At 42.0% G+C, this 14906-nt stretch overlaps 1 protein-coding gene across 15 annotated transcripts in view; it reads right to left on the bottom strand.

Annotated features, from left to right (window-relative positions):
* ablim1a (actin binding LIM protein 1a) overlaps window positions 1-14906 on the bottom strand; it is a 41276-nt gene that overhangs the window by 22160 nt on the left and 4210 nt on the right. For 4 of the 15 annotated variants that reach the window (XR_014894876.1, XR_014894886.1, XR_014894880.1 and 1 more), the window contains exon 1: window positions 11104-11627. The exons of 1 other annotated variant lie outside the window; for it this stretch is intronic. Coding sequence is in view for 3 of the 14 variants with exons in the window: in XM_085297391.1 (XP_085153517.1) it covers window positions 11104-11338 (235 nt within the window). In the remaining 11 variants the exon portion in view is untranslated. Of the gene's footprint in view, window positions 1-7133; window positions 7366-11103; window positions 11632-13017; window positions 13308-14906 lie in introns of those variants that run through there. 10 more of the 15 variants (XR_014894878.1, XR_014894875.1, XR_014894879.1 and 7 more) reach the window with 6 other exon arrangements.

The following is a 14906-nucleotide window of genomic DNA, read 5'->3' as shown; positions in this document are numbered from 1 at the left end:
GCTATAACATACTTGTTGTTCAGCCTCAGATCTTAATGTACAAACACATTTAGACATCACGTTCTTGGTGTGAGGTATTTTGACCATCGTTAGAATTATATAAGGCTAGGCTATTAATGGCAAGCAGCACCAGCATTATTTTTAGATCCACGATGTATCAGCATATGGCATTCCTCACTTAACACTTTGGGCATCCCTCTTAAAGACAGACGTTAATCTGCCACTATTGCACGGAACGTAAATACCGCTGCAGTGTCGCACTGCACACAGCTTATCAGCTGTTTGAAACCAGCAGATTATTTGACAGTCGGGAGCTTTAGCTGGCAAGGAGGCTTTCGCTTTTCCTTCTTTTGTTACTTCTTTCTGTCTCTTTTTCAAACAAAGACATACCCACACAAATATGCAGAGTCACAGTGAGAACAGACATGAAAGGCTCTTTTCTCTTTCTGCTCTGCAGTAGATCATTAGTCTGCAAGGCTAAAATAAGACACCGCCAAAATAGCGAATACTGAAATAGTATCACGAACAATCGATGGTCTACCAAAGAAAGAGATTACTCTGGACTTCTGATGACTTGCCCTACCTTGTGTCCCATTATTTACGTTTAGACTGGCTTACTAATGTTTAAAGACGGCAGAAAGAGAAGTCCAATTATTTTAAAAGGCATTTCAGCTATTTTTGATTTAAACTTGACTAAACCTTTATTGTGGCAACTCCTAAAAGGAATAACAACAACATAACATTATTCTATTTACATTTTGAAACACAAAGGTACAGAGTAGTTGTGAGATAACAGAAAAAAAAGGTGGACTATGAGTGGAGGATCTTTCTCCTTGGTGTTTCTGATGTGATTACACTCAGCAGGACAATGACTCATTTCTGGGCGAACCAGACTACTGTAAGAGTAAACGGAGTCCCAGCAGCTCTGTATGTGACATTGCACCTCGATGGAAAAACAGAGGCCATCTGGGTAACCGCTCTCATGAAAAATATCCAATCCAATAAGTCAGCCTCAGGAACATGCTAGAACAACTTAAAGGCCAATTCCATTTCCTTTTCTTTCTTTCTTTTTGGTCGCATTTACTCGTACCAGTAGCAATAACACTATGCTCATGAAGGAAACTGACAAGATTTAGTAGTATAAATCAAACGAGGAGGAAATTTTATATATAATTGTATATTTCTAACGATGGTCTAAATGTTAGCTGATCAGGCCAACTTGCACAAAAACTGACAAATGAAGTAACTACAATGACATAAAACCAAGAGCTAGTTTAATACTTTAACTTAACATTAATCAAATAAAAAATAACTAAATACCTAAGTCAAATATCAAATGAACAAAATAAAAATAAAAACATTTAAAGTTGCTGCATCTCCAAACACCCCCATTAGCACTTCCTCTGTTTGGGAATGCTACATTCCAAGGCCCATCTTTTGTTTATTTGACACATGACCTTAGCTGCCGGAAGCCTGACAAGTGAAATGTGTGTCAAAAACGAAGATAAGAAAATGTGTTCTACAAAGTGCTGGTACATGAGGTTGCTGACTGTGCCAGCACAGCAGGTTACTGGCTTTCTTTTTAGCAATCAAAACAACTTTCATAATGTTGCTATAAAACAAAAAAGTAAATCAGCAAGATGTCATGTGATTTTAAAGGCTTAACCTTTAAAACTTGATTCATTATAACTTAAGAAAGGTACAACGAGCTGTAAACACAGAAATGTCATACAAACATCGTTCAAGTTAATATTCAACAATTAGCATACCTGACTACCATAGCATTTTCTGGATAAAGGCCCAGTAGTTAAATTGTAACAAATTAATTGCTTTTTTTTCAATCCCTATCCCAGCTTTATTAAAGGTGCCTTCAAACAAACCCAATATTTCACACACTTTACAATGACTTAAGTCACTGCTAGCAAGCTAGCTAATACCACCCAAAGTAGAAAGAAGTTAACTTTAGAGTTACTGAGAATCCCTACCTGAGAGCACCTACCTCTCCAAAATCAAGCTACATTAGCTAGCTAGCCTGTAGCCTGTCTACTAGACCTACACTAAAATGTTCTGAACTCTCAATCAAACTTCAACAAAAAGCCACTTCAGCAAAAAGTGTCTGTACTACTTCGGGTTAATCTGTGTATTGCTGCCTTTTATAGTTGGCATAATGGAGGGTAAAATGGTGCAGTGGATAACACTGACCTCACCAGCTAGCATGACCGCTAGGCTAATTTGTGAGTCTTGCTTAAAGAGTATAGAATAGGCTTGAATGACTGCATGGCAAAAATGTGGCTATGACTGTGGCTTAGACTGTGAATACAACTTTATAAATGCAACTGCAGTACATCATTGAATTTTGACTTATGTTTTTTTATACATCAAGGCTGACAAAAAGGTGCAATATGAGGTTTGCTTTTAGTTCCTGTTTGTTCTCCTAAGGGAAACAACAGACGTGGCTCTTGAACTATTATACCTTGGCATTTGGGGCTGTACTTATTGCCTAAAACGATTATGGGTGGTGATAATTCTTTGAATATGTTAATACAAGTTAGACCTTTCACATTACACAGGCATTGAACCAGCGTGGTGATAAAAATATTCAACAGAGCAGCTTTAAAGTAGATATTTTGATTTGATGCCAGTTTCTATTTTTAACGCTTCATAGTGTTGCGTTGTCAGTGGGAGACAGCCCGGCACGGAAAAGTCAACACTGCTAACGTCATAACAGGTTGACAGAAATCCAAGACAGATGTTTGAATCCCATGCACAGAGGATCTAAACGCTGAGGTTTGGATGGGAATCCATAAGCGCTGTGTTTTTCCAACTTTGCCCCGCCTCTGCCCCGCTCTGTAAAGTACTGCCTTTGCCTGACTAGTGGCTGCACAGAGGGGGTTAGGAAAAAATGAAGCTGAGACGGGTACTCTACATGGCATTTCATTAAAACTTAAGAACCCTGCACAAAAAAGGCTGCTAAATTATATGAAATGCTACAGATTGGCTCATTTACAGGATTTGTCCGGACATAAAGCGCCTTTCTGAGGGGCTTCTTTCAAACATTTAGCAGTCCTGTATACATTCATAACTCCACGTCTATAAAAGCATGAGTTCAAGCACTTTTACTTCAGCATCTTGGCATTTTAACAGATCCATTATTGAGTCTTTAGAGGTTCATGGGACAGGAGCAAGATGCTGCTCGGTTTGCCAGAATATATATCATATAATGCTATAAATAAGTAAGTATGCAGTACATGAAGCAACCTCAGCACAGAGCAACTTACTGTAAAATATATAGTAGTACAATTTTTCCAACTGCTGATCACATTCCTCATTCTGGGCTGGATGTGTTGGCTATGCTGACAGGGTGAGCTGTCCTGCCTCATCACCAGAGGATGAAGTGACTGATATTAGCCTAAGCACACAATGAACGCATGCACACACACACACACACACACACACACACACACACACACACACACACACACACACACACAGTAGTGAGGGAACAATAACCAGCAGAGCATCCCAAAGCCAGGCCCAGAGAAAAGGGGGCTGCTCTCTCTATATTCAACCCCCACCCCAGCCCATTTAAGCTAAGTCTAGCTGTGTTGGCAGTAATAAAGCCTGAAGATTATACTCAGGAGGGAAGTGAGAAAGGTCCTCATGAATCCCCCGAGGACAGATGTTTTTCTGTAACACGTGCCTCGGCCTCACTGGCTAATAATAATGGAGCGGGGCTGTTGACAGAGAGCGTAGGATTTGCTGAAGAAGCTTCAGACTTTGTTGCTTTCATTTCCTGCCTTCATAGACCCCGAGGTATGCAAAACCATAGTAGAACTTTGGAAATGCGCTGGGAGAGGGGGAATTGAATTAAACAATAGATGAGAGAGCGAGATGAAAAGATCTAATAGAATATTCAGTCGCTCCCTCTCCCTTTGTTACTGTAAGACTCGCAGACACAAGAGTTTCCAGTAGAGACAAACAGCAGCCATAAGGGAAAGTGTGTGCGTTTGTAGAGTATCATACACTAGACAGAGGGACACACCAAGGGGGGGGGAGGGCAAAGGCAGTCATCTCCACTCCTTGTGCCCATGCCAGTACTTGAGTCCCCAGATCTTCATAGGCAACAAAAACACACACATAGTGCCACCGAGTACAACCGGTTTTGGATGGAATATTCTGGGAGGGGGGTCTGACCCAAGATTAACATCAAAGGCACAAAATATGCCAATGTGCTGTGGGACGTGTGCCTGTTTGGGGGAAGGGCATGTGGGGCTCTTTATCGCTCAGACATAACAAGGAGCTCTTAACCCTCCCCTCCATGAATATGTATGGTGGTATCCAGCACCTCCACACCCCTCTGCCCCGCCATCAGCACCCCAGACAAAGCACTTCAAACGCAGGGCACAAATTGCAGAGGGGGGAGTCCTATCGGCCTCCACCAGACCCCCTCTTTAAACCTTTAATAACTAATCCTCAGGGACCTGAGCTTGAAATAATGATCTGCACTCTGTGGTTGAACGCCACAGTGCAGTTCATTCCAGATCATTTGTTGTTGAGCAGGTACACAATTATAATAGAGAGAGACTCGGAGCACAGTTGCTTATCAAGAAGTAGACAATGGAGGCTTTATAAACTTCAAAGACCCTCGTGATTGTGAATCTGATGATGACTTTGGGTCTTTGCCTCTCAATGACAGCCCACGAAGGCCCCGCACTCCTGTCGTGTTTCCTGGGATAATCACACTGATTGATGCCTGGCAGGGAGGATGTTTGTTGACTGGCAGAATATATGACTACACTCTGCATTCTTTCATGTGACTCTCACCCACGTCACTCGTGTTGTTTCAGCGTGTATATTTTGGGTCAGTGGCCATCTCTTCCTGGCTGACCACTTATCTCATCTGTGTATTCTAGTCTTGTGTGCCAGCTGTACAAACAGCGAGTGTCTGTGAGAGCCTGTGCTGCACTCATGTCTGCGAAAGGGTTTAGCTCCTCTTTCAGGGGCTAGACACTGGCAAGCTTCAAAGATGAGGCACCACTGCAGTTGTCTGCAGCAGAAGCAGCACTCTGCAAAATCACTAGAGGCAGCCACAAAGGCACATGACATTAGACTTTCATGTCAAGAGGAAATCTTCACACTGTGTAAGAAAGAGTGGTGGGAGTTGGCGTTTCATGAGCCAGGTGACATACATGTGTTGATGGCTACGGTCAGCCGGGCTTCCGACGCAATTTGGCACAGGAAGCATGAGGATGAGGGTAAAAGAATCAGCTCGGCCTATAAATGTACACAAATCTCAGGCACGTGTAACTCAAGCTCAGACTATCTAAGGTACACATGGACCCAATAAATTACAAACTATTTCAAGGGTATTTTTGGCTTTGAAAATAGGGCAGCCGCCTGCAAGCAGACAAAACGCTAACACTGCAATCCCTTGATTGTGATTCATCTTTCTGAGCATACAGTGCAATTCAGTATTGGCTCAGCTGTGCGTCCTGATGGTACCGAGCCCACCTGGCCTCAGACAGGTTGTTTTATGAGATCCCGGGAGAATACACGATGAAAGCTTGGGTTGCAAAAACATTCCGATAGCTTCCTCTTAAGAGGAATGAAAAACTAGAGGACCCTGGACAAGCTTTCTGTCACCGACAAAGCCCACAATGGAACAGGAAGGTAGTGAGTTAAGTCTATGGAAAAACTTTCAGAAGGGAGATGAAAACGTGGCAGCCAGAGGTTACGGATGTTCTGCCAGCACGGGGACTTGGTGGTGAGAGCCGTTTTACTCGTGGCCCAGTCAAATCCACATGAAGGGAAACAGCTCCAGAGCTGGACACCGCCTCCAGCCACGAATGTGCTGTCAGATGCATACTCACATCTGACCAAAAAAAAGAAAAAGTCTTTGCACATGTTTTTTTTTTTGGTGGTAGAAATATTTTCAGGAAAAAGACAGAATTATGATGAACTATGTTTGGCTACACAAGCATGCACTGCACAACTGGAGACATGCCTCAGTGACTTATTACTATGATCTTAACATCCAGTCCATTAGGTTTAAAGTGTAACACCTTGTTTTGTATAGTATAGTGATGAAGTGTGATGGATATACACTGCGTTTGAAAGTCACAGACTCGTTCCCGGTACAAAAGCTACTCCAGTTTGAGTTCAGTTAGTCATCTGCTCCTTGGCAGAGCTTTCACCGCTCCTCTAAATATTTTTAAACAGGAGATTTTCTTTACTCTAGAAAGCTGTCTTCGCTGCTGCTCGCCTTGAGTCATGCTGACAACGGTCAACCTCACGAGCGCATGCCCCGGCAAATTGCAGGGAATGTTAATATCTCTAAACGACAACCCCTGACTTCGCTTCGTTCTGCCCACACAGCCGGGCGACCTCAGTAATAGGTGGAAACAATCATCTTTTTCTTTCAACAGGACACTATGAATGGGGCCACAGCTGACAACAATGGAGTGTACCTTTTAGATGGTCACCATGGCAACGGCTGCAGACAGGGAGAGAGAGAGCGAGGGAGAGACAGAGTGCAGGTCCACAGCTCTGCGCAGTGTGCCTCCCTACACTAGTGCTCCACTTTTCGTCTCTACGTTACCTCACTATTTAGCCTCTTTATAAAGATGAACTGTTTAATCCCAGAACTATGACCCTGAAGGTTTTAATTGACAAGCTCCTATATGACAAGCCAGATGCTGTACATTTACATAAAGCCTGATGCAGCCAAATTAAGCAGACTCCAACCCAGGCAGCAGCAGCAGCAGCTAGAGAATATCGACAAGGGCGTAGCATGTTCAAGTCTGCTTCTCTGAGGGAACATGTTGATGTGCTAGAGATGCACATTTAGACTGAGCTGTTAGTCATACTTCTTCCAAGCAACACACACCCACATAGAGAAAACCACCCCCATATTACCACATCATATGTCTAAATCTCTAAAAATAATCAAATCGGAAATCAGAAATTTAGTCCAGTCAAATCGAATTCAGCCAGACACTGGAGTTTAAAGCCAAATGGACATACTGCACGTCTATACGGTCTGCAGACAGTCAACAGCACGACAGGCAAAACAAATCCCGTAATAACACACTCATGACAACCTCACACACACACAGTCATGACCGCTGGAATACCTTTTTCTTTGACCATGACCATTGGAATCCAGGTATATCCGCACCAGAAAAGGCTCTGAAGATCAATCACCAGAAACACCCGAGCTGCTAGATCCCTTATTTTAGTCAAGACTGGAGCACAAAAAAGAAAGCCAAAGCACCAGAGAGAGGGAGAGAGAGAGAGGTGTGGGCGCTGCTTAGCGCTCCTCTCAAAAACAGCTACAGCGTGGGGTTTGCCTCCCGACTGCCTGTTTTCCTCCCATCCCTCTCCTCCTCCTTTCCCCCCCCTCCACACATCCTCCTCCCTCCTCTTCCCCTATTGCTCCCTCTCTCAGCCTCTCTGTTGTGTCAGCCGCCTCCTCATTGCAGCAACCAGGTGGCTGCTGATGCCTCTGTGTGACCAAAACAGTAACCCCCCCCCAAAAAAAAAAATCCCCACACCTGCTCACATGTAATGACACAGATTTTTTCTTCTTTTTTCCAGTTTCAAAACCTTATTTCTAACTGTCCTCCATTCCAAAGTGGGTGGTGTACTGCGATTTATCAATATTCTGAAATGCAAATAAATCTATTCCACAAGTAAGAAGTTCAACATTGAATTATTCTGAAAAAGCACCCCCTTATCACTGTGCTGTACAACAGACACTTCAGCAAAGACTGTGTTTCAGTACAACAGGGCAGCAGGTGGTGATCAATGGCTTTTTACAGTAAGGCAATTAGCCTGCTGTGCTAAAAGAGTGGCTCACTGAAAACTTTCAGTATTTGACCGATGTATTAAAAAAAAGCAGAGCACAACTACTTTAAAAGCAACTAAGTAAAAGGCTGACTTCTTTGGAAGTATGTTTTTGGACCAGTAAAGCCAACCTTAATTAGAGTGAGAGCCTTAACTGCTAAAAATCTCAGTGATCATGAGGGCAGCAATGCAAAGACCAAAACGGGCCATCTAAGGTTGAAGGTTAAACTTCCTGTGATCGCGAACACGAGCGCTGTATTAATATCTTCGGAGCTCCAGTCCCCTGGAATCCAATTACACAGAGCACAGGAGAGCATGTTCTAGCTAGATGAACATACCGGCTCTTATATCATCTGTCGCTTAAGTAACCATATGAAAAAAATGACTCTATGAATGAAGTGGCACCTCTGTGATAAAAAAATAAAAAAAACCCTGCAAAATAAACAAGACTCCCATCTGCTAGAGATGCGACAACATGCAAAAACAAGAAAAAAATGTATGCACGTGTGTTATGTAACTGAAGCGACACGTTTTGTTGTACTAAAAAGAAACCGCATCAAATATATGGAATTATTTTGGAATACAATTTCACTCAGAGCTGACAAACTAGGGTATAATGCATTAATAAAGTTTCTTATTTGCTCTACGGAGAATTTAAAAAGTTCTACTGATGCCCAAGGTGCCAGTCCAGTGTTTCTAGAAACAACAGCGTGGAAAGATTATGACTCCAAAAGTAACTCAGCAGAAATTAGGGACCAAATTTGGTTACTGATCAATCCGTATTCCTATGGCTATGTGCGAGGAACAGTTTTTCATCAGCACTGCCACTGTAAATCCTAATGCAGGCAGCTTATTATGCATGCAGAATGCATTCGCCTACTGCAGTGTAAACTGTGCCACCTTCTGGAAACCAATCATCGTACCACAGTTTCCACAGGGCGTTTTCTCCTCATCAAACAAATGGGCGACATGCCAGGGAGGCAAATGGTATAAATAGTTGCCGGACGTTACTCCGAGCACTCCACCCTTTTTTATTGTAAAGAAAGGGAAATATGTTATAAGTGTATGATCATTAAAACAAAAATAAAATCCAGTAAAAACTAAAAGAACACTACGAGGTTTGCAGTCCACCTACTAACTGCTAAATGCAGCACAAAAACATCCTGTTACTGCTCCTGCTGTAGTGGACCTATTATCATCTTGACTCTTTTAATAATCTCTGTAGGAGCTGCAGGACAATCCTGGTACAATAGGCTTGCCAGGAGCAATTCCTGAGGAGCAAAGCCTATTATCCACGGATGAAAGGTTTCTGCTGTATTTGGCGCAACTATGGATGATCCATGTTTGACTGTCAATTAATAACAAGCCTGTAAATTAGCAGGTTAAGTACTGTTATCATCTGATACGAGCATTTCATAGTAATTTGTCTTATGGGTTCAGACCACAGCCAAACTGGCAAAAATGATTATGTTGCAAAAAAAAAAACATCACACGTGGAGTAAAAAACAGTGAAGACAGGCTGCACAGTTATCTCCGGCTTTATAATTATGGTTGCAAGACACCAGAGACACACATTGCACATACACATAAATGCATGAAAAAACATTTTTTTAAATATGCATTTTGAGACACTCTGTGGACTGGAGGATGATTTCTAGATTTTTATAAACTTGACAGAGAAAACAAATAACTAGGATGCACTCTTAAACTCTTTTGGAGCACAGACAGACTTAATTAACTCTCTCTCGCCGGATAATGACAGGCACTTCACCGGCTTCTATTTTAAAACAGGTTACAAAACAGTGAGAACTTTTTGAACACCAACCCTGTGCAACCTGGCGCACTTCTTTAAAGCGTATTTCACCCATTCCAGATTAACATTACTGTTATGTAGCCACCCTGAACACACAGAACTATATTTTTCCAACAAACAACTTCATTGGCATTTTTTGAGAAATGTTTTAACAATTTACCCAAACATAAAAACCACTTTTCTTTCCCCCTTTTTTGTTTTTTACCCACAACCCACACGGGGCTTAACTTGTTTTCATGTTTCTTTGAGGAATCGATGAAATATTTGTTGACCCCTGGATAACAGCACTTGGAGAGCAGGCTTAGTGCCACTCACATTCAAACAAACAATCATCAAGTGGAATAATGCAGGAGGGTTTATGGTGTGGGAACACAGAGCTTGTGTTGGGTTCAGCAATCATAGGCAACAATAGGCTTCGGGAGTGGTTATGGCTGAATAAGAGGATGACTATTTGTTCATTTCTGAGTGCTTTTTACAAACATCTAGTCTTATGAAAATCATAGAATTTATCCAGTCTCCCAAAAAAAAATGCATATATATTACTGCATATAAGCACTTATTGAATGTCACTGTCTCTGATTGATCTTAGCTGACAGCTAACCTCTGTGAACTTTTATCTGAAACCACCTTCCTTAAAGCTGGAAGCTCAAAATCACTTTTAGACACCAGCATTAGAAGGAACTTGCTGCCATGTGGTTTGCAAGTATTTATTTTAAGGACAACTCAGTGCCAAGCAATGATGTTTTTTACTACTTTGCCTGGCATGCAGTCAGAGAATGCATAAGGTCTGGAAATCTCAATCTGTATTAATGCCCATGTTCTAATCCTGATGTAAGCCACCATGTCACTTCCTCATGTACTGTTGTACCGTTGGCTTGGCAAAATTCAGCAAAATTGCCCTCGCATATGGCTTTGAATTATATAAGTATAAAGAGGAGGGTGATGAATTTTCTAACGTTTTTTTTATGTTTTCTGTGAGACTTTTTCAGTGTAATCATTGGATAACTCATGCAAGTGAGGCTCGCACAAAGAAACACAGGTCAGATGTGGAAATCCACAAGAGGTGTAGTCACACGCTGTCATCCAATTAGAACAAAGTGATCTCTGAGCAACAACTAATCAATTCACTTCGAGACACCTACTCACAAACAGAGCAGCCAGACTGCAATAGAGGGCTAAAATAAGAGTCTTTTGTTGTATAAAACAACTGCTAAAAAAAAGGGCCGCTAGCAGGAAGAAAAATTATAAACTCTAATGTAACTTCAGCTAAAAGTGTCTTAGACTAGATGCACAGTCTATTTTTTGCATGTTATTGTGAATGTTTTATTGCTCGCACGGAGGTAAGGTAATATCACTACAGTTAGTTTTTATTATTTGGACAATAAAAAGCCTATAACAGAAGCTGAGTTAATAAACGCTGATCCATATGTTTTAACCTGTCCTACCTGTAGCGACATCGTTCAGCCTCTCGCTTAGATAATAGTCATTAGGGTTGAGGTACGGGAGCTGCTCCATGTACTGTTTAGGAATCAGGTACAGGACTTCCGCCACATGTCCATCCTCGATGATGGACATACGTTTTACCGAGCTCTTGCGTTTTACTCGGACGCGGTTGACACTTTGGCTGCGGCTGGAGCTGCACAGTTTGCTCAGGCTGTTGAGGTTGGGCACAGTAGGCATGGTGCCCTGCTCTCCTTCGACCGTCCCACAGAGAAGGGCGAAGCACTGCAGGTAGACGTCAGCCAGTGTTGGACTCAGACTCGCTCTGAAATACTTTCAGCCTTGGACATCGGGGGTGAGGGGTGTTCACAGAGGCACAGAAGCGAAACAAAGGAAGCTTGAAGGGTAAATTCAAAAGAACGCATCGTTAAACCTTGGCCCGGTTTCAAGAGCCGATGAACCGCCTTTGGTTAGGGTCCCTCCATCCATCACTTTTCAGGTGGCTTTAGGTAGCGTAGAGTAAGACGTAAGGAGACAAGCTTACAGTATGAGTGTCTTCAGCCCAACCAGCTTGGTGCCTTAAGCTGCTTAAGGCTGACGTCGAGCCACGATTATCTTCTGGGTGGGGTTTGATTTGTCTTTACGTTTTAAGTTCAATTACGCTGCTAAATAACAAGGTCCTTTTTTTAATCTTACATTAAGTTAGGTTCACACACAGAAAGAACAAATGGATCATTGTAGAGCATTACACTGACCCAAAGCATTCTTTCAAGGTTGGATTGCCTTGGGAGTCTGCCAGTCCCTTACAAGGTCAACAACCAGCAAGGTCGTTCCAGCAGGCAAAAACGCACAAATTCACTGTTCCTCATCAGCAGGATCAATAACATCTAAAGATCCTGTGAATACATTAGTGTTAAACTTGAAATGCAGACAAGTTATCCCTCCATTAGCATTGAAATTGACGGCTACATCAATAGGATTTTGCTAAGTTGCAACGCAGTAAGAACACATGTTCTGGGTTTGAGTTAAATTTGCTTCTGCAAAGACTTGCACAATGTCATTCATTCTTGGCTCATTTCCTCCAGCCAAGAATCCATTCACATTCCTTGGAAATCTAAGTTTTTCATGAGGTAAAATCCACTGACAATAACCCACTAATGCTTTAAACCAACTGAAAATATGATAGTTTTGTTGACACAGAGTTGCTAGGAAATTGCTACGTAGTCACCAAACATATTTCAACATAATATCAACTAAGTGCAATAAAACAGAAAACTCCCTCCTGACATCTTAATTCTATCAAGCAGATAAGAGTAAATGAAACATGTCACGAAAGAATTAAACCAGAGTAGCGCACACTTGATGAAAAGCATAGCAGACAGTGACAAAGCACAAAATTTCCTTTTAGTCTGGAGATGCCCGGCTTGGCCTGCACTTCAAATTTAATGAATTTCCTCTTTGTCTGAGAGGGTGCACAGACAGGATATCTGGAGGTAGACTGGCTGCGTATAGTGCTATTACCATCAGGTACTTATCTAATTTTACTTCCTCTGGAGTCTTCTTGCAACCACACCTTCACTCAGGCAGTTAGACTTTCATTACAAGCAAAAATAAAAGTGTGACAGTGAAAGAACATGTACAGTCTTACACCCACACACGAGGACACATGTACCTGAGAGTAGCTGAGGACATAGTACTCTGCTGCAATGTGGCACTGCCCTCCAATCGTCATCCAGTCTGTGGTATGTTTGCCACAACTACCCACACACTCGCAACTCAACACGCTTAGAAAAACAAGACTGCTGTCCCTGCGCAGCTGAAAATCAGTAGAGCACATAAAATGCATCACACACATTCGCACAGCCTCTGCTGTTTCTCCATCCTTATCAACGCATAACAAACACCCCCCCCTCTCTTACCATCTAGTCCGAAACAGGAGGTGATTTTTTGGGCGTAGTTGCAGAGCCCATCGTAGCCAGGCTGCTGCCTCACTGTATTCCTCTCCCCCATCTCTACACACTCCCACACACACCGTCCCGTCCGGCAGTGCTTTCACTCCTTCCGCTGCTCATCAATTATTCAGGCTTTTGCCAGGACACATGCATGCGCGCGCACGCCGACCCTCGGAATTCGCACGTACAGTACATAAACACACAAACACACTGGGAGAGAGAAAAGTGCTGAGGCAGAGGGTCGTGCCGTTGCAGCATGAGCAGCCCTCTCCGATGGTCGGATGAGAAGGAGACATCAGATTGGGTTACTGCAGAACGGAGCCGTGCCTCCTTTTTCATCCACCACTGATCATCAAGATAACACTGCACCGAGACAGGTACGCTGTGCAGGATGTGCAAACTGGTCAAGGAAAGGGCGGGGCAAAGCAGGAAGTGGAGGAAAATCACAGATGCACTAAGGTTTATGAGGCACACTTTCTTTGTTCATAGTAACTTGAAGTCCTGCATAATGAAATTACTTTCAGGACAAATTAAGTTACCTATAATTTTTCAGGCCCACAAAATTCTTGTGACTTTCATTAGTGCACATGCACATAAACAGCATGTAATAAAACGTACAACTGAGTTTGCAAGTTACAAAAATACTTTGGAAAACAGGACGGCATTTCTTCACAGTGATAGTGATGAAAGAACAAAAACATTACCTCAGGCATGGGCGAAACTTCCCTTAACACCATGCCTTTGCTAGGAAAATGGGGGAAAAGTGCGGTGATTTATTGAAACATGTGTACGCATATATGGAAATAAAGTAAATGAGAAAAACAAAGAATTGGTACAATTTTAAAGAGCTTGAAATATGATCTCCTTTGTTCTCACACAGCCTGAACTCACTTACACTACAAAAAATAATTTTGTTACATAAGTAGACTGTAAAATGTTATATTTAATGGAATCTGGTCAAATTAAATTTACTTGATTGGTTTATACCAGGCACATTTTCCTCAATGATTAATTTTATTTGATTGATTGATTGATTTAAATAAAAAAGCTTTGATTTTGATTTCAGTTGCATTTTACTCAAAATTATTGCTACATGTTTACTGAAGGCAAAGAATACTTTTTTTAGGAAGCATTCTTCTAATTTATTTAAGTAATCTTCAGGATTACGTGACTGGAGGCCAGTCCATGACTGATAGTGTTCCACTGTGTTTCTATCCAGGTACGCTTTTACTGCATTGGCACTTTGTTTATGATGGATCAGACAGTTTCCATGGTATGGTGGATCAAAATCAAAATGTTATTTTTCTGCTTTCATAATTCCATCAAATTTTGACAAAATCCCCAACACCACTGGCTGGAATGTAGCCCCAAACATGATATAACCTCCCCTGTGTTTTAGAGACTCGTTGCTGTACCTCACTCCCAACATCTGTACATATGATGTAACAATGATTTGAACCAAAAATGTTCAAATTTGACCTGTTGCCACTAATTTCCAGTGCAGCTTTTGCATATTTGGCACACCTCAGGCTTTTCTCCCTGTTTCCCTTTCTTTAAAATGGCTTTTTGGCCGTGACAATTCAACTGAGATCATTTCTGTTGAGGCAGCAGATTAATCAGCTGAAGGGCCAGATGTATGTCTCTGGTCCTGCGTCAGCTTTTTGCTGGATTTTTTCTGATACTCTTCATCGGTCGTAGATAGCTTTGTAGGCCTACCATTTCTTCTTTTATGCTCCATTTGTCCAGCTGCCTCAAATTTTTTTTACGGAAACAATACTTTTTTTCAGCTAATATCATTCGCTGTAGCATTTTTCATAGATTCAGCAAGTTTTCTGTTATGTGTAGAAACAACATTG

This window comes from Mchenga conophoros, linkage group LG13, assembly GCF_057382185.1.
Source record: "Mchenga conophoros isolate Kocher_MC1m ecotype Shallow Benthic linkage group LG13, M_conophoros_male_GT1.1, whole genome shotgun sequence".
In the NCBI taxonomy this organism is placed as follows: Eukaryota; Metazoa; Chordata; class Actinopteri; order Cichliformes; family Cichlidae; genus Mchenga; species Mchenga conophoros.
The sequence above is the reverse complement of the archived record's forward strand: the minus strand, read 5'-3'. Positions and strand labels throughout refer to the sequence as shown.